Source organism: Phyllopteryx taeniolatus, chromosome 4, assembly GCF_024500385.1.
Source record: "Phyllopteryx taeniolatus isolate TA_2022b chromosome 4, UOR_Ptae_1.2, whole genome shotgun sequence".
In the NCBI taxonomy this organism is placed as follows: domain Eukaryota; kingdom Metazoa; phylum Chordata; class Actinopteri; order Syngnathiformes; family Syngnathidae; genus Phyllopteryx; species Phyllopteryx taeniolatus.
Window position 1 is genome coordinate 3,363,252 of NC_084505.1, and position 21,478 is coordinate 3,384,729.

At 40.0% G+C, this 21,478-nt stretch overlaps 1 protein-coding gene across 1 annotated transcript; it reads right to left on the reverse strand.

Moving 5' to 3' along the window:
- Nucleotides 1-312: 312 nt before the first annotated feature.
- dctd (dCMP deaminase) lies at nt 313-21,318 on the reverse strand. Its single transcript, XM_061772056.1, is given in 7 exon segments — nt 313-1,758; nt 1,760-1,814; nt 9,779-9,875; nt 13,677-13,793; nt 19,343-19,478; nt 20,759-20,858; nt 21,042-21,318. Coding segments are annotated over 7 exon segments (579 nt in total). The 5' UTR covers nt 21,083-21,318; the 3' UTR covers nt 313-1,725.
- Between the last annotated feature and the right edge of the window lie 160 nt (nt 21,319-21,478).

A 21,478-nucleotide genomic window follows, 5' to 3' on the forward strand; every position in this document is an offset into this window, starting at 1 on the left:
TATTTTGCCCCTCCCCGATCTAAAACGACACATGCCAGATTATCTCGTTTTAGAAGATTATCTCTAAAATTGTCCTGCGGTCTGAGGTGTGTTGAGTAAATTTGGAAACGACCCTATTAAATCTTAAATATTAAACGTTCAACTTTTATGATTAACAAAATTATTCCTTAGTATGGGGAAAGCCACCGACTCATGAATATATGACAATCACTTGAAGGCCATAAAGTTGGATATTAACACCAACAATTTGGGGTCCTATCATTTTGAACAAAGCACATTCATCCAATTCAATTTAATAATGACAACAAGAGGGACGAGTACTTTTAGTTTTATTGAACTGCACAAAACAGCAGACACCTTTAGAAAGAAAGGCACTAATGCACACAGAGAGACATTCAAACAATACCATCTGCTGTTAGGCAATTGTCAAAACATGTAAGGTTGGAGAAACAGCTTTAACAAGTACTAGTACAAGACAATGTACTAGTAATAAATCACCCGGTAACATTTTTAAATATTGTACTTGACACCATAAAACAAATTTTGCACTAACCATGCAAAACCACCGCTCAGAGCACCACATAAAAGAAAACACTAAGAACATGACAGCACAGTTTAAACCAAGCTTTAAAGGGGATCCAATGAGATATGTTTGGTTTCTAAATATATTAAATATAGACATAATATGGTGCTGAATTGTTGAGATATACAGTAGCTTAAGCATGTTTTTTACCATTTTAATTTTCCTGATTTTGTGGGCGGGGCAAAAACACGTATACTTTCTAGCGCAAGTTCCCTCCACCACTATATAAGGACACATTTAATTTTAAAAAATCATTCAAATTTGGCAGGCTTGCTAACGTCACTCTTCTCTGTGCGGTGTCAAATTTACATGCCATTTTTTGGGCCTGCTTAGTGCCACTAAGTAATTCAACTCACTATTTTTGGTGCCTAGCATGTTTTTCAGTACTATATCTAAGTATGTCATCATCATTATAATAATATCTATGTAAATAATAATAATGCAGGAACTAAACATGAAAAAAGGCTTCTAAGGGATAGCTGAAAATACAAGAGCTCATTCTAGAAACCGGTCCTAAAGCTGTAACAGTAGTAAAGGAGCCGTATGGGTCAAAATTTCAGTGGAATCAAAATGTCAATGATTCATTTGGCAAAACAAATCCTTGAGTGTCTTGTAGTGTCAAGAAAAAAAACATACTGACATAATTTTTTTTTTTTTACTATGGACAAAGGGTCTTCACAATACTGACAGGACAGCATGAGAGTTCAAAATTGATTGAGAGTGGCTCCTGGCTATAAAATCAGACAATTTGATGTCAGCTTCCATGACAAAAAACGGAAAAGTCAAGGAACAAAACTTTTCCTTTGCCTGGGAATTTTTTTTTAACTAAAAGAAAGACAAATATCTTAAAAAATAGCATGTGCAATTTAAAGGATCTTTAAACTTAAAACCTCTGGACTTGTAGGTCCCTGTCAATTTCATTTTCAAGGAAAAATGTGAAGAAAACAGCTATTTCTTCCAGGCCAACCAGTGTGAAATAGCAAGGAATTCATACCTTGTCAAACAAAACAGTGAAGATGCGGGGCTCAAAATGTAAAAAAATAATCATAATCATTAAAAACATTTAAAAAAAAAAAAAAAGCCACACCGTCTCTCTTTCATGTTACATCTTTTTGGCTGCCCAAGATCAGAAATTTACATGGTCACTTTGTCGAGTTGTCCAGCGCTGTTGGGTGGGTGGTTTATGGAATTAAAATCAATGACAATCTCTGTCCTTTTCGGCTTGAATTCCCTAAGAAAAGAAGACAAGGAAATGAAAGAATATACATACCCATGCGCACAAAACAAACGCCTAGTAGATACAGTGGTTCTTAACCTTGTTGGAAGTACTCATACCTGCATTTACCTAACCCTTCTTTGGAAAAATTTAATATTCAAAACTGGTATATATTTTATTAGTGAACAAAATGAACCGTGCCTCAGTTGCAGTTCGAAGAACACAACCAACAAAATGTTTTTTGGGTGTGAAATCCATAATTCAGTGAAAATGTACTGCACATGAACGTGACTTGCATTTGCCATTCACCTTGTCAAGTGCCACTGTCATCATTTTCGGAAGAAAGTCTGTTAATTTTCTTGGTTTTTATGTTTACCATCCTCAGAAAAGATTGTTTGCTAAAATAAATTGTAAAGAACAGTGTGAGTATCTCAAGAAGTTTCTTTTGGCACAAAAGGTTGAGAGCGTTGGGTTAAGGCCTTCTCCAACTGCACTTGTCTACCGCGAGGCAGAGTGCGGGGACCAAAGCCATAGAAAACAAAGTCTGGACAGTCACATAGGCATTAATCTGAGATTAGCATCGTGGCCAGCAGTGGTGCCACAGTTACCTTGAAAAAGTAACTTTGTTACTTTATTGATTACTTGATTTCAAAAGTAACTTGGTTAGAAAAAAGTAACGTTTAGGTACTTTCAGCAGCTGCCAAGTAGCAGGAATATCACTTATCCACAGTACAAACTAGCATGATCTTAACTGAACCCATTACTTGGTAATATACGCCACACAAGCTACAGAATGATGTCATCAACATGAACCAATAATTTAATATTAGTGGAGTTGAAGCCACATTAAATGAGCAACTTAGTGCAGACTTGACATGCCAAATACAGTCAGTACATAAACATGTAAACAAGCACACCATTCTCAGTACACTTCTCCAAAGACTCTTAACTGATAGATAGATAGATAGATAGATACCAATTGTGGTCGATGAAGGCAACAACTGCGTGCGTGCGTTTGTGCATATTGGTATACTGGGCGCGCGCGCACACACACACGCACACACCATTTCTCCTATCGCCATTTTGATGCGAAAAGCGAGAAAAGGTGACGAGATTACGCAACTGTTTAACTAGCAAAGCTGTGGGTGATTGACGGGGGAAGAAGCACTTACTTACGTGACGTCAGCCGTGCAGCGCGTTAAACCAGCTCACAGTCCGGACGGACTACAATGAAGAAAGTTTTCACTTGTTATTGTAAATATTATTTAAACTAAGTATTGTAAGTCTTTCAGTGAATCAGTCCTTATTGTATGACGAATTATGACCTTCACTACCACTTTGGTATGAATAATTAACCCACAAGGCATTGCACGCTTAAAACGCCAGTAAAACTGTATTCTTAATGTGTAAATAAAATAAATCAAATACACTTTTTACTCAGGGAAATAAAAAGCGTGGCGACAGGGAAATCGTGCATTTCTTTGCACTTTTATGGTAACTCTAGTCACTGTGCATTGTATAATAAACAATCACCTCCCAATCGCTTTGTTGTATTAACTGAGTAACGAGCGGTCTGCGTGATCGGTATGATAATTGACTGCTCTTTGCACGAGACCCAGCCATAAATTGGACCTTGGCGAGAAACATCGATGACGCAAAGTGACTGTTGTTGTTCTGAAGAACTAACTGAAGTCTGACGACTTTCCCAGGAAAAGTAACGAGTTACTTTGCTCGTTACTCAAAATGGCAGCATTTTGGAGTAAAGGCTTCTTTAAACTTGCGCGGACGGCGACAGCGCTGACGTCGCTACGGCTATCCCGCACGCAGTTTGCCTTTATACTCGAGCGCAACCCACGCGTGCTGTTTTGAAAGTGTGCTGCAGTTCTCCTCCAAGTCAGGGGTGTCGCTACGGCTGGTATTGGCTAGGACGCAACTGGGTGGAGTTCCCTATGCATTTTTTTGGCCATTTCCGGTAGCCGTTTTTACTTTCCTTTCCGTAACAAGGAACAAAGCAACAACAATGGCGACCGTGGAACAGAGTCTGCTAGAACAAATGGACCTAGATAACCAGGTGATACGTTTCATTATGCTGCAAAATCGATCGAGAAGGCGGCGGCGTAGGTGCTATGTGGAACGCTGATTACATCACAGCATGAGACTAAAACGGACCAATCGCGAGAGATGACCTCCACGGCATTCTACGCGCAGCAACAATTTTTGCCGTGTGCGCGTCAAGCGACGCAGCGGGGCCGCGCGGGCCAATTCGTCGGTCACGTGATGCAATGCAGGCATTGTCGGCCGCGTGAGTATAGAGGGGCCTTAACACGTTATAAAGTAGTGTCTGAAAGCTACTTACAAAGTAACACGTTACCAGCATCACTGATGGCCAGTTCGTGAACTATAAAAGAAATACTATAATTTCTCGTTTATAATGTGCAATTCTTTCCAAAAATCTTCAAAAATACACATAGTAGCACAACATAGTGAAAACTAGATAGGTCATGTGTCTAGAGGCAACTTTCACTCCTGGTGCAACATAAAAATAAAGTTAAGACGACAACAACAAGATGCAGTGGGGTGATAAACACAGGTCTATTAAAAGGTCTATTAACATTCATATTACAACTATTTAAGGGATTAGGGGACTAACTGACTATTGACAATGACGGTGGGCATGCTAGGACATCATCTGATAGAAAACCGCCATGTTTTGACTATGACGCCATCGTTAAAACATGGCGCTGACATTGTCCAGCGCTCGCCGCTGGTCGGTTGACCGATTTTATATGGCTCCCTCCCCTTTATGTGTCACTCAAATCAGCCCGGAATGCGACACTTGGTAATATATAAGTGCTCGTCTTTTTTGGTTCATATGTGAACAAATAGTACGTAGTACCACTGGGCTCAAGTTTTTATCTAAATAAACCACAAGCATTTTTCATCAATCTATCTGTGTAATATTTTGACTATGACTGTCACAGATGCAAACAAAAGGCTTGTAGTGGAAGGGGGCGATGTGTGGAATATTCTCAATGGAAAAAATAACAGCCACAAATCTAGGGCTGTGTCCGAAATCACTCCCTAACAACGATATAGTGGTTACGCCCTTTTGTAGTGGTGTCCGAATGCTTAGTGATCAAATTTAGTGCCCTATATAGTGCACTCAAAATTTCCCACAAAGCATTGCACCGAGGCAGCACGGTGGACAACGGGTTAGCACATCTATCTCATAGTTCTGAGGACCTGGGTTGGAATCCAGCCTCGCCTGTGTGGAATTTGCATGTTCTCCCCATGCCTGTGTGGGTTTTCTCCGGGTACTCCCGTTTCCTCCCACATTCCAAAAAAATGCACGGTAGGTTAATTGAAGACTCTAAAATTGCCTGTAGGTGTGAATGTGAATGATGGTTTTATTATACTGTGTGTGTCCTGCGATTGGAAAGCGACCACTTCAGGGTGTACCCTGCCTCTTCCCCGAAGTTAGCTGGGATAGGCTCCAGCACGCCTGCAACCCTAGTGAGGATAAACGGTACGGAAAGTGGATGGCATTGCATCGAGTCGTGAGATACTGCATTGCGTCTTCAGAAAAAGAACGGCGGGACTTGAGGGAGTGAATTTTTCTTATAAATGAAAGTAATTTTACAACAAAGCTTCAATTGTTGGCATTTTTATAGCAATGTACAGTAAAATCTCATTTTAATGATGTGCAATTTTTTTTTTAACCCACCGCAACAACCTACGTTGTTAATGTGTGACAGCTGTGACATCATTAACAGAGCACCGTGTAGTGTCTGAAAGCTGTTATGAATGAGCTCACTATATAGTGCAACACTACATGGGGAGTCGGGAGTGAGGGAACGATTTTGGACACAGCCTGAAAGTACACATACTACAGCATGTGTAATGCATGGTTTTAACAATGTTATGATGCATCTACTCTTAACCTTATAAGCAATATTATGCACTGCACTTATTGCACTTCAAATTTTCTGGAGTTGTGAGTGGTTGTTCATCTATGTATAAAAGTCAATATTTTATTTATTTATTTATTTATTTATTTTATTTTTTTTTAATGGTATTTTATTTTTTTTATATATCTCACACTTGACAAAATAAAAATGCATTGTATAAAAAAATAATACTGAAACAAAAACAAATCCAAAACGAAGCATTTTTGAAAAAATAAAAACAAACAAACCTGCTCTAAAAGCTAATGTAAACTGAATTTGGGGGGAAAAAGTCAAAACAAAATAAAAACTACTGTATAATGGAAAATCCAAAACTATTTTACTATGAACCTTCTAGTTTTCACTACATTCTGCAAGTCGGCTGACGTGACAATGTGCATGTGGGAGGGGAAAATACCGCAATAAAGCGGCAACGTCAAAACTAAACACTAGGCTGGCCACAGTATTAATCGCATTATTAAAGACCAAGTACATCTCAATATTAATAACTGATTAGAATTGACTAGAAATACAAATTAAACGTGGATCACCACTAACTTTTATAGCATATAAACATATGAATGGATAGAAAATCATGGAGGCATATTGGAGATGGGTAGATTTGATTTGATTTTTGGGGTGAACTTTGGAGGTGCGTGTTATAATCGAGTGCATTATACATGAGTAATTACGGTAGGCTCTCATTATTAAGACGACATACATTTTTCCCAAGGCCATCAGAAATAAGAGGGGCGTGCGTTGGCGACCAACACTGTTTTAAACAAAATATTTTTGACACAAAATAAAGTAATTATTCCTTGTTTTTATGTGATGATGCTAGATTTTGTTTAATATTTGATTAATAGAGGGTTTAACTCCCACGGGCGTCGTCTTTTGGGGGTTTTCGGGAAACAATGCATCTACTTGGGATGAGTGGAACAGCTAACAGCCACTCAACCATTTCGCCAAAAAAAAAGTTAAAACTCCATTTAAAGAGGCTCAAAACTGTCTGAGTCTACCGCAAGGCAATGCTGGGAATAGAAACAACATGGCGTCCGTAAACCACGTGATTTAACCAATGCAAAGCATTGAACTCAAAGAGTGTGTCCAGACTTTCGGCTTTTGCAGGGACAACTGCGCTCTGTTGCAAGTTTGCTTATATTTATGTTATTTTCAGCAAATGGTACTGGTAAACTTCACATTATTGAAGGGAGGAAGGATGAATGGGCAAATGTACAGAGACGTTCTTGACATAAGTCCATCTATGAGGATAATGAAAATGAATCGAGGGTGGACATTTGAGAAGAATAATGATCCAGAACATACTGTCAAGGAAACTCAACTGGTTTCATAGAAAAAAATTAAGCAGCTAGAATGGCCCAGCCAATCACCTGACTTGAATCTAATCAAAAATCTATGGAAGGAACTGAAACTCAAGGTCCATAAAAGCAGGCCACGGAACCTTCAAGATTTGAAAACTGCTTGTGTGGAGGAATGGGCCAAAATCACACCAGAGCAATGCATGCGACTAGTTTCTCCATACAGGAGGCGTCTTGAAGCTGTCATTGCAAACAAAGGCTTTTGTACAAAGTATTAAATACCAGTTGGCGTCTTCAATACTTTTTCCCTGTGTCATTGCACATTATTACACACAACTTAATTTCTGAGCTTATTTTTCTACTTTCTTTGTATGTATGGATTACTTGGGTTGTTCCCAACATCTGGTGAAATTTTTGTCAATAGCACCTTTGGAAATATATGTAGTGAGAAAAATGGTGACGTGTGAAATACTCTTTTCAGCCGCTGTATGTAACGGTTGATGCAAGCTCTGAGGCTGGTAACACTGTACTCTCTTTCGGTCTTCATTGATTGGACGGCGGCATAAAATTGTCGCAGGGTAACATTAAAAACATCAATGGTGAAGTGTTCAGTTCGTATTTGTCAGTTTTTGTGCCAGGAAGTGTCTCGGCATTTTAATCACCAATTGTGTTGTTTTTTGTTTTTGTTTTTTTTTTTAAACGTAGATTTAATCCTTCTTGTCTCCAAATTGACTGAAATCTTGGAGTTAACTATTTGTGCAGCTTCCGTCTCTTCATTTTCCCCCTCAATTCCTCAGCATCATCTCAGTCATCGATGCGGTTGTAATCACCAAATCAAGCAAATGATTATATCACTGATGTTTATTTTAAATTTGCTCATTTCTGTCCTCGGAGTACCTCGTTTATCAGAAAACTACTTGAGAGATTCAAAGGGTGTACATTATAATGTACACCGATGTAATTTTCTGAGCCAATGAGAATTGAATATTCACCAAGACCATGGTATAATACTGTGTGCTCGCACACAAACATTGTAGCTGACCTAAGAGTCTTGAAAAAACATGAATCGATCTATATATTTTTTTTAGATATTCATAATTTTTGGTTTTAGAAAATAGCTGTTGTAAAAGTCTTGGAAACCATTCCATACTTTTCCAGACCTGGAAATTTATTGCATCAAATTACATACTTTTCCATACTTGCATAGGACCCCTTACAGCTTGTTAACAATACTTTTCTCTGTGGTATGTCAAATTGACAAGACATTTTTTGGGTGACTTCAGTGCAACATTAATTTTAAGCTAACAATTATTTTGCTAATAATGCTAAAATCTGCCCTGCGATTGGCTGGTAACCAGTTCAGGGTGTACCCCGCCTCCTGCCCGATGACAGCTGGGATAGGCTCCAGCACGCCCGCGACCCTAGTGAGGAGAAGCGGCTCAGAAAATGGATGGATGGATAATGCTAAAATCACATATTTCTACCACTTTCAACCAAGCTGGTATATTCAACGTGGTAGACATCTCCGGCCACTGACCACATGTTGACCAGGTCATGGTAGGTCATTTGTCTTGTGTCCTAAAGCCTGGGACAGCACATTTATCATTTCATCAATTTTCTCTAAGTTGTTTACTGTACAACCACCAAAATTTCTTGCTGTTATCATTCATATCATCACTCCACCACCACCACCTGCCGTGCCACGACAGCAGACAGCCACCTTGTGCTCTGCAGCACAACGTATTGGTGTCACATCATATACACAATACATGGGTTGGTCGACGGTGCACTGCGCTCGGTTAAATGCAGTGTGAAAAGGTCTTTAAAATCTGTTTTTTATTTGAATTGTCCAATTGCTCCACACCATGTGCAGGCAGCGAGGAAGGGACAATACATTTTCTTGGCATTGTTGGTAGACTTGTTATACTTACTCGGGCAAAAGGATGCCATATAGATAACCGTAATCAATACCTTGCCTCCAGCTTTCAGCTTAAGTCTGATGCATGTAGCTCGAGTAAATGAAAATCCTTGCATTTCATTACGAGAAAACTAAAAATAATGTAATTTTGCTAGAATGTTCTTTTTTTGTCTCCATTGTGCTGACTCCAACCTAGAAGAGCCTTTATGAAGATGCCATAATTCTAAAAGGGCCCATCCCTGGAAAAGGTCTTAAAACAAAGGTCTAGAATATCATAATGCGTGTATGGCATGCAATATAATTCTGTCAAATATTTTGTCATAGCAGACGGGCGTTTAATCAACATTGATATAAATTATATTTTATGAAGTAAGTTTATAATGCTCAGTTCAAGTAAAAAAAAAAATAAAAAAATGCTTTTGTACAGCACATCCAGAAGTATGTTTAATTGATAAGATACATTTGCTTAAATACTTTAACTAAACAGATTTAAAAAAAAAAATTCCCAACACTTCTTTTTACTTTACCCTGAACTTGCTTCACTGGACTTATGCTGACTGCCGCACAAACACCCACTTGCAGAGGTGCCCTAAATAAACGTGGTTGGATGGCATGTGGGGCAGAGAAAACGCACTCGCATTTCAGAGTATATTTAATGTATTACTGTAAAGACCAGCTGAACAGGTCAACCGTACATGTGGGGAAAAACAAAGCGCTTCAGAGGAAGAAAGTTGGGACCACCAAAGCTCGAATTGGGAAAGGCAATATGAAGTCATACGCGCAAAAAAAGTTACTCACTTGAACTGTATTCCTGCCATGTTGAGTAGTCTTCTTGAGGCAGTCATCTCTGGTGTGTCATGGTATTTATCAGAAAGATAGACCACCTCCTTAATTCCTGAACAGAGGACGAGCGCAATAAAGAAATAATACAATAAAGACATTTCAGACTAATGAATTGCATACCTTCTTAGTACAGCAGAGGTGCCAACCTATAAAAATTCACTTCCAGAACAATTTGTCTGAATTTCCATATTTTCAAAATGTTGTCAAGAACATTATCATGTGACAGTCATCGTCAACAATTATGGCTTCAATTTTTGTCATTTTAATATTTTTATAACATAAACCTTGTAACGGCAGACACATTTGCAGCCTGAATCAAAATACCAGTGTATGAAATTTTTCATCAAAAATATCTGTCTATGGATTAACTTTCCTTTGCCCCTTCTATTTTCAAAAAAAGCAAGTTTATTAAATCAGATCTCAAACAAAATTAAACCTCAGGACTATTTTGCAAACAAATAACATTGCTGATAGATTGAATTGGACAGTTTATGTATGGATAAGGCGGCACAGTGGGCTGACTGGTTAGAGCGTCAGCCTCACAGTTCTGAGGACCCGGGTTCAATCCCCGGCCCCGACTGTGTGGAGTTTGCATGTTCTCCCCGTGCCTGCGTGGGTTTTCTCCGGGCACTCCGGTTTCCTCCCACATCCCAAAAACATGCATAAATTGGAGACTCTAAATTGCCCGTAGGTGTGACTACGAGTGTGAATGGTTGTTTGTTTGTATGTGCTCTGCGATTGGCTGGCAACCAGTTCAGGGTGTACCCCGCCTCCTGCCCGATGACAGCTGGGATAGGCTCCAGCACGCCCGCGACCATAGTGAGGAGAAGAGGCTCAGAAAATGGATATGGACAATAGTTTTGGTTTCGATTTTGTGCAATGTACTTCTTGTACATGCCTTCTCTTGCATGTTGTTTATATTAGATCGTCACATATGTTTCCTAAATCCACAATTGCTTCTGAAACGATGCTAATTTACCCATTGTGGGACTAATAAAGTTTCTTATATTACAAATATTCATTAAAATAATCATAATTTTTACGGAGGCGTATTAAATTCACTTGGATTAAAAAAAAATACAGTTTTTCTGAGTAATTTTTTTGAGGGCTTTGTTTTTTTGAATAATTTTTTTTCTGTTTTTCTGATAATTTTTTTCTGTTTTTCTGGCAATTTGTTTTTTCCACCTGTTTTTCTGACTTTTTTTTTCAGTTTTTTGGACTAATTTTTTCCCCACCTGTTTTTCTGACTAATTTTTTTCCGTTTTTCTGACTAATTTTTTTATTTAGTTATCAGGACGCATCAAACTCACGCGAGAACCTGCGAACTGCAAGTGACTCTCTGCGGAATCCGTATTAAGCAACATGACCGGCTTATTTAGTTTGATCAAGTTTTATTTTGATATGGGTTTAAGACGCTGGGAGATACTCCTTTCTTTGAGTAACATAGATGGTATTGTTATTAGTTTGTCGACATTACGCAGGCACTTGCGGACTTTGTGTTTGTTCAGGAGGAAAGCCCATTCAGATCTGCTAGATACAGCAATGTTTGTCCAGAATCAGTTGGACAGATATGGTATGCTCCATGGATACAAGATGATGCATTTAAAATGCATTCAGGCTGGCTACGTGGTGACTGAAGAGACGATCAGGAGACTGATGAAAATACTGGACCCGCATGGTGTGCAACTGAGGCGTCGGAATCGGCTTCGCCGGCGTATGTACCACAATCCCGGCCCAGCAGTAATCTGCCATTAGTGAGTCCGCAAAGAGTCACTTGCAGTTCGCAGGTTCTCGCATGAGTTCTGCAGCTCCCCGCTTGCCGTCAGAAAACGTAGCTTCATGTACGCGAGCGAATGCATTTCAAACACACGCATGCGTGCAGACCGACACAGACAATCTGAAGGAGGGTCCTCGTTCTTCAGTATCTCTGATTGATTTGGAGACCATGATGATGAAACCCATGTGTCTGCTTTCAAGAGGGGTGTGCCGTATCTACCCATTTATATCTGTGATCATGGTAGTGGCAGTGTAAGGCAAGTCACTAACTTTTAAATCTTACATTTCGGCTTATTTTGCATTACCCGGACTACAGGTAACGGACCAAAAAAAAAAACAAAAAAAACCACTCAATCAACGATACGCAATACCAACAAACACATTAGAAGTCCCTGTCCTGAAGCCGTACACAGAGTTAATACAATCGTTTTGCAGTCGTTTAAGTCTGCGGAAAGAGTGGCACTTACCGTAATTTCTCATGTATAATGCGCATTTTTGTGTGCATTATACATAGGTATAGGGGGAAATGGAAAAAAAATTCATATTTTATAAGTTTATGCCACCATCTAGAAGTTATGAAAAAGCTGTACACTTTAATTCCAATATACCACTGCCACCAAGAGGTTATGAAAAAGGCGTAGCCTACACTTTCATTCCAATATGACGGGTACATATGACTGCATATATGTACAGTTGTGCTCATAAGTTTACATATGCAGGCAGAATGTGAACAATTATTATTATTTTTTTTAATTATAAATACAACTGATGACTGAACAACAACCATTATTAATTTCTTTATGGTTATGTTTTGTTTAATGATAATGCTTTTGTGAAATGCTTCATAGTTTAATTTGAATCCCATTAAAATTAAATATGTTTCGCCTGGTCCATGTTTTCTTTAAAGAACTGTACACATCTTACAAATTCTGCCTGGGTAAATCAAACGAGAACAATTGTGTGCTTTCTCATTTACTAAATCAAAGTAGGGCTGTGAATTTCAAAATAAGAGCAAGTAAATAGAAAGTATTACACATTCAAATAAAGTGCTTAACTTCAGAATAATGATTTGAAAAAAATAAAATACAGATAATACTTCATGTTTTGATCATATGGGTAGAAGCAAAATCATGCATTGTAAATATGCATTCTACATAGGTAGAAGGGTTTTCCAGAATTATGAGGTCAACTTTGGGGGTGCGTATTATACATGGGTGCACATTATACACAAGAAATTACGGTACATGGTATTAGGTAGGTATTACTTAAAAACCCTGCAAATAATAATAGTAACACTAACCATAATAAAGTTAAATATTGCTTAGAGTACCCACTTTAATTTTTCAATACAGAGCTGTCATAATGTGTTTACTTTTGTACTCATGTGCACAAATAAGTTATCGTGCAATTTTTTATTACAATTTCCAAGAGGAAATAAACATTGAAGTTTACATGCACTTAACCTTTTCAGTGTTTATATATAATTTTTGTTTTGTTTTTTTAACTTTGGGACTCCATGTGCACAAATAAGTTACGTGCAAATGTGCATTTTCCGATGTTTTATTCCCTAAGAAATGTGACGTGACATTTTTACATAGCATCAAAGATAAATATTTTTAAATGTACTCTTATTTGTGCATTACTCCTTCTTAAAGAACCGTCAGAGCATTTAAATCAACAGCAAACCGAATTGCAACCTAAAGAATCGATATTGAATCAAATCATGAGGTTAACAATGCCCAGCCCTAATTGATATGATCTGATGCACATTAATTTGAAAATATATCTGTCGTACAAACATCACACACAGCTGTTCTAAATACTGCGGTTAACTTCTTTAGCTATGAGAGTAAAAATAGTATTCAGTGCAGTTCCATAAAATCACTAACTAGTAAATGTTAATTATTGTTAGTTTAACCAGAAAATAAATTCAGATTTGTTTTCAGCATTTCAACTTTGTAATTACTTCAATCTATAACATAAATGAATAGGATCTAGGTACATCAGCCAACCAATACTAATTACAATAGAATTCAGAGAGTGTGTACTGTATGTGCAATTGTGTCGCCAATCCAACCTGCTTGGATGATGAGCTTAGCACACTCGTTACAGGGGAACAGTGCTACATACATGGTGCAGCCCTTCACATCAGCACTGTTCTTGTTCATAATGGCGTTCAGCTCTGCATGGCACACTGCGGGACAGAACCAGGTGATTAATACATTCCACCTGTGGGTGTACCGTATGTGAACTCCTAGTTGATTGTCAAGAAGTATTTTTAACTGTAAGTTTTTTGTCAGTGTTGCACGTGTGCTGAATGAATCTGAAGGTCATTAAAAATATATAATAAAAGGATCACCTCTTAATAAAACAATGACAACAAAATGTCAAATGGATGTTTCAGACATCAGAATCACTACTCACAAAAAAGTGAGTGATATCCAGGTTTCGGGTGAAATTTCAGGATGAACCCGAAATGGACTATAAGTTCTACAGGTGAACTAAATTTGGCCTTCTCTAAACTTTTGAATGCACATGTCCAACTTTTACATTTTCGTAAGTACTTTTTGCACAGCTTGCACAAGGAGCTGAGGCAGGCATTAGATCCATGAAGCGACCAACACATTTCCTGGTTCAATTAGAATTTAAACAATCGTATTTATCATGGTGTTCACATTTTGAATCAAGAGACCAAGTGGACACCTAACAACTGATCAACAGTAATTCTCCATTGTAACGTTTTTAACAGGATGTTCTCAGAGCGAAATGGAAGCGACTGAGCTTAGAGAGTCACAGTGTCATCAACACGTTGCAACACAGATACAGAGAGACTGGAAGCAGTGGCCAAAATTAACTTTTTGACTCACCGGCCAAGTTGAAGAAAAAAAAATACAAATAAAATCAACCGGCCAGGAATATTTTTTACCAACCAAATTATTAAATCATTTTACATAGGGTTGCACAATACATCAAAACAATATAAGCGCGATAATGGCAACTAAGCTTTACACGATCAGGATTTTTGGGGCCGATCACCAACCAGCAAGTTTAAAAAAATTTTTAAAAAAACGATAACCGATCAACGATCTGATCACATGAATCTGTCTATTTAAATGACCTGTTCATTTACTGTATATACTTGTGTACTTAATTGCTCAAAAAAAAATATTTACATTAAATAATGTATATCTTTGTTCATCTATTTATGTCAGTGAGGCATAGTGACAGACACAAATGAATGGTCTTCTATTAGATGACAGGATGTAAATACAGTAATTAATGTATCCACTTTTTGTGACATTTTTGTTTGTTGGTGTGCCGTGAGATTTTTCAATTGTAAAATATATTCCTTGGCTCCATAAAGGTTGGAAATCACTGCTCTCGTCAGATCGTGGATTCAAATCAGTCAGGTCAAACCAACATTACATGACAGAAATAATGGGTGCTAACTTACTGTAATTAAATTACTTTATTTTTAAGTAAATTACTTCACCCACACCGAAACTTTAGAGCATGATTCGACAGAACGGCGGCATGTTTACGTACAACCATCAGTGCTAGCAGTAGCTTGCTAGGCTACATAACGTTTTATTGCCTGCTTGCGAGCCATATCGTATTAAAAGTACGTGAACATACCTCAAGCAAGCCTTAAACGAACGTCCTCTCCTGTCCTGAGCACCAGTGACCATCAACACACGTTTTGTTTTTAATAATACAGTCGGCGCGCTCCACTCTTGTTTTCGTCGCCACGGTAACAAGTGTATCCGGTCAAATTTGAGTTGACAAGATAAACCCCAATGATCACAGGTCCCCTGCTGGACCCCCTGCAGTTTGCCTACCAAGCGAACAGGTCTGCGAATGATGCAGTCAACATGGGACTGCACTTCATCCTAGAACACCTCGACAGTGCAGGGACCTACACGAGGATCCTGTTCGTGGACTTCAGCTCAGCGTTCAACACCATCATCCCTGAACTCCTTTCATCCAAGCTTCTCCAGCTCAGCGTCTCACCTGCCATCTGCCAGTGGATTTACAGCTTTCTGACAGGCAGGACACAGCAGGTCAGGCTGGGGGAGGCCACCTCATCCACACGCAGCATCAGCACTGGGGCGCCCCAAGGTTGTGTCCTCTCTCCGCTGCTCTTCTCTCTCTACACGAACGACTGCACCTCAGCGAACCAGACTGTCAAACTCCTGAAGTTTGCAGATGACACCACTGTCATCGGCCTCATAAAGGACGGTGACCAGTCTGTATATCGACAGGAAGCGGAGCGGCTGGAGATGTGGTGCGGCCGACAACCTGGAGCTGAACACGCTCAAGACTGTAGAGATGATCGTGGACTTCAGGAGGCATCCTTCGCCACAGCTGCCCCTCACGTTGTCCAGCTGCATTGTGTCAACCGTCGAGACCTTCAAGTTCAAGTTTACAATCTCTCAGGACCTGAAGTGGGCGACCAACATCAACTCCGTCCTCAAAAAGGCCCAGCAGAGGATGTACTTCCTGCAGCTTCTGAGAAAGCATGGCCAGCCACCGGAGCTGCTGAGACAGTTCTACACAGCGGTCATCGAATCAGTCCTGTGATCTTCCATCACAGTCTGGTTTGGTGCTGCTACAAAAAAGGACAAACTCCGACTGCAACGGACAATCAAAACTGCTGATAGGATTGTCTGTACCCCCCTACCCACCATTGAGGACTTGCACGCTGCCAGAACTAAGACAAGGGCGTGCAAAATCCTCTCGGACCCTCCGCACCCCGGTCACCAGCTCTTCCAGCTCCTTCCCTCAGGTAGGCGCTACCGATCAACGCAAACTAGAACTAGTAGACATTCCAACAGCTTCTTCCCTCTTGCGATCAACTTCTTAAACACCTAACCTATAATTCCATTACAACAAGCTGGCAATTTTTTGACTTGAGTTCGTTGTCACATTTCTGTGGGGCCAATTATGTATTACTCGTGCACTCACTGTAGTTGTCTCGCCATGCTGCACTATTTGCATATACTGGCCACTCATGTCAGAGTAGTATCTGCTCCATTTGCACACTGAGGAGTATCTGTAACATTTGCACAACCAACATTGTCCCAGATTATCGCACTACTCGTCACTTTAAACCGCATACAATCCTTGAAGTCTCAGCGCCCTTTGCACAATGGTCATTGCACCGGACTATTGCAATATTAGTCATTCGAACTGCTCTAAGTGCTAGAGGACTCTGCATCTTTTTGCACAATTGTTTTTTGTCAATGTCTTTATGTCTCCAAAGTGTTCTGTAAATTGACTGTCTGTTGTACTAGAGCGGCTCCAACTACCGGAGACAAATACCTTGTGTGTTTTGGACATACTTGGCAAATAAAGATGATTCTGATGATCGTAAAAAACGGGAAGCGGTGGTATCGGAATACAAGATTTTATTGCAGTAGTCTGACAGTGCAATCGTGAAAGAGCAAATTTGTCTTATGGTTTGATGGCATTACCTGTTGTCTGTCTGAGACGTGTTGTCTGTTCCACACCGCCGACATGTTTTTGGTTGTTTATTTTTTTTAAATAACTTTATTGGCTGTCAGATATTTCCAATACTACGTCAAAAGACACACGACAAGGCTAAAAATAAAGTAGCTTTTGTATTCAAATATACTGTGCACGCGGCTACACGGAGTAAATGTCTTTTGCGGAGCGGATCAGCGAATTAAGACAAAGCCGATCAGCATAAAATGCTAAATATCCGTCGATTCCGATCAGCCCGATAACATCGGTGTAAAGTCCAATGGCAACGTGCAATGTGTGTACAGCCCTAATTTTAAACATTTCTATAACACGGTATGTTGGATGCAAACTGAGAGAAGAAGCCACAGCAACATTAAACAGCAGCAATAAGAAAAAAAAAAGTTATTTAATATCCATAAAGTCTGACCTCCCTTTTCCTGACACAGTCCTTGTGCCACAGCATTACAGCCTCCCTGGGATCATCCTACCTAGCACGTGTGCTTCTGTTTAATTTTTCATCATTGAACTGACAGCAGCCAAAAGGTTGGGGGGGGCGGGGGTGGGAATCCTCTCTTCGAGAAGACCAAGATCGACAACGAAATGCAAGTATATATCTGTGTCAGTGTGTCAACTTTACAGGTACACCTGCGAGACTGAGAATTGTTTGGCTTGATTTGAAGCCCGAACAGCATAAAAGGCGGGAAGCCCCCCCGCCTTCCTTTTCCTTTGTCCTCCGGCGTCACCACGTGCTCGAACGCCCGCCACAACTAAGGCATAAAAGTGGACGTCCTTGGAAATGTACTGGTCGATTCAAGGACCTTTAAACACCTGATGTAAAATCTGACGTTCAGGTCCTTGTGCCTGAGGAATGCCAAGTAAATGGCATATCTTCACCCTCAAGTCCCAAGTCAAGTCCTACACTTTAAGGTTGAGTCCTTTGTTATTTTAACAACAAAGTAATAACATATTTTAATATATATACTTACCGTATTTTCACGACCATAAGGCGCACCGTATTAAAAGGTGCAGTCTATTTCTGCATTTAACACATACATAAGGCGCACCGTATTATTGGGCGCAGGCATGGTAAAACATACGCAAGCTTAAAACATACGGTAGCATGCATGCACGCTAAAACAAGGTTTTTAAAAAGGCAACAGGAGCAAAACTGAATTCGGTTGTACTTTATTGAAGTATTTAACAATGTACTCACGCTATTTTTTGATCAATCCTCATCCACAAATCCATCAAAGTCCTCATGTTCTGTATCCGAAATGAACAGCTGGGCAAGTTCGCCATCAAACACGCCAGGTTCCCTCTCGTCATTGTCGGAGTCAGTCTCGTTGCAGTGCAGCTCCTCAGAAATTATGACAGCTTTTACGAAAGCTCGAACAACAGTGCAAGCAGACACGTTAGCCCAAGCATCCACAACCCATTCACAAATTGTGGCGTAACTCGCCCGGCGCTGCCTCCTAGTCTTAGTAAAGCTGTGTTCGCCATCTGTCATCCATCGCTCTCACGCCGCTCACAACTTCACTTTGAACGCCCTGTGTACACCGATGTCCAGCGGTTGGAGTTCCTTCATCAAACCTCCTGGAATGATGGCAAGCTCGGAGTTATTTCCCTCAGTCGAATGGTGACTGCAGTGATGCTTCTCCAGGCTGTTCTTTGCTCATTAATCCATTGCTTGAGCTGGTCTTCCAACTCGGTCCACTTCGCCTTGTTTCCGCGGAAACTCAGCTTCGTCTTCTTGACTTGGCGAAGCTCGTTTTCCTGCTTCCTCCACTTGCGCACCATGGATTCGTTTATCTTGAATTCTCTCGCGGCTGCTCGATTCCCATATTCCTCCGCGTAACTGAGAGCTTGCAGTTTAAACTGTGCTTCGTAAGCATGTCTCTTCGTAGGTGCCATTTTCGGGGGTCCTTAGCCAAACCGATGTTTTGCACAATGCACATATATACCTACTGGGGGCGTCCCTTTAGCGTCCTCCTTCACGCGCACCTTTCCCCGTTTAACGGCCGCATGCTGTCTTCAGCCACGTCCGCTTTTCCTCTGTACAAGCAGCGTCGGATGGAAATGCTCCCAGTCAGTCAAGCTCATCACACACAACATTTTTAGATTTTGGAACTCAGTGCACATATAAGGCGCGCCGCATTATAAGGCACCCCGTCCATTTCGGAGAAAACGTAAGACTTTTAAGTGCGCCTTATGGTCGTGAAAATACGGTAGATATTTTTTCTTCAAGAAACACATTCTCACCGTAAAGATATTTAGTCTCCAGAGGGTCATCTGCTGACCGAGCCCAAGGTAATTGGTCATCACCACAACCATTAGGCATTCCGTTGTAGCCAATACCAACAATCTTATTCTCCTGGTTCACTATACAGGCCCCCACCTGCAATCAGCAAAATACCTTTAATTAGTTTAAAACCAATCAAGTCAGACTTCAACCAACAATTCAAACAAAAAATATGCTCCAAAAGGTTCAAAACACTTGCAACATCACGAGATGTCAGAATATCATGTGTAACTTCATCAAATCCCTTGAGACTTGAGTTTAGTGACCATCTAAAAAGAAAACCCAAGCATGTTTTACATTTTCAGTTTTTTTGGTGATGCCACTGATGGCAAAGAGGAAATATATCATGAAAACAGAACTTACTGTGATGAAGGAATGCAGTCGTTGCCCCCTCCACTCAGTAAAAGACAAATACAATTCATTATCTACTGGATTGTTATTGTTTCTTTTCTTTTTTTTTTTAAACTCAAGCAGACGCTAATGTGAATTGTATGTAGCCAAAAGCATAATGGTTCGTGAAAAGGAACAGATAATCTCACAAATGCCATATTTTTTTGTGTTGAATTTTCTTTCAACAATAATGTTCGGCATCAAATTGATTTTAACAACACATTATGTGACGAGCCCCGATGGGTGATCCACAAATCCCTACAACTGACGAGCAACCACAACAACTTGCCAACAGACATACAAAGTCTTATTACGTCCAGCAGTACCTACAAAATACCATTAAGTGACTGTAATGGACGATCCCGCACAAGTCATGATATATTTCTAGATACATTGTGGACACATTTAAATTTTAACCCAACAATTTGTAGCTTTGACTATTTTATTTTAATGTAATTAGAACAGTTACTCAATCCATGAAGTCAACTCTCTTCATCAAAGGGGAAGGAAACGCACTTTTTTTTTTTTAGTTGCATGTGCCACAACTAATCAAAACAAAGTATTTCCATTAACATTTAATTTGTGGAATAAGACTCAAACAGAATCACAATATAATGTCAGAAACCGCATCATACACAGCAGTCTGCTTCTAACAGGCTTTTAGCCTCCCTGTGTATGCTTCCGGGTTTGGGAATTGGCGTGACGCTAATTTCCCCGGGATTGTTGCGTAACTCACATGACCAAACCCGGAAGCATACGCAGCGACTCTGCAAACCTTTACGTTAAAAGACTCCCTGTGCGGCATATACAGAGGGCTTTACCCGTAGCAACTTCCAAATTGCAGCGCATCATAATATTCTGCTTCAAAACCTCTGAACAACTTTAAATTGCTGAGGCTAAAGTAATAGTACGCTCCGAAGCATCTGCTGGATCGAGCTTTTGGCGAGTTTCAACGACAAGCTCCTTGGGAACATCCAAATACACACCTGTGAACTCGGGTCTTTACTCCTCTGAGCTGACAAAAAGGCCACTGCCATAAAGTACTCCGGCCATTCCAGGTAGTCGTCCCTCTTCTTGGTTATGCAGCTGCACAGATAAGAGCGGGCTTTCAAGCTTTGCGAGCGTCTTAATTTTGACTGCAACAAAGAACGTGGCGAACAGGTGGTGTTCATTTATGCAGAAATAACTATTTTGTCAACAGGCTGCTGTGGAGCGACCCCCTTTGCTATGAATAAATTGTTGCCTCTCGTCAGAAGAAACACATCTTACCCATTGCAAATGTCAGACTTCTGCAGCTGAACGCCGTCCATAGTTGTTCAATCAGGTGCGCAACCCCGAATTTCGCTTTTTCTGCCAGTTCTTTGACATCCCCAGCCAATTGAACATTAACCGGAAGACATTTCCCGCGCTGCGTGTTAATTTTTTTTCCCCGAGTTTTGTTTTCCAGGAACTTGGTTCAAACTTGCCGACCAAAATCACATGATCACTGGCCTCGAACGTCACAGCAGTCTCCAGCTGTGTGGGCGTCTCGAACAATTCGGCTCATTCAAACGATTGTAAATGGGTCAAAAATCTCTCGTCAAATGGAACTTTTGGGATAGATTTATAACGTTATTGTTACAGTACATTACTATCATTTTCAACAAACAAACCAGGGAGGGCATAAAAGTGGAAACAAGTGCTAAATAAAAGTATATGCATAAAAG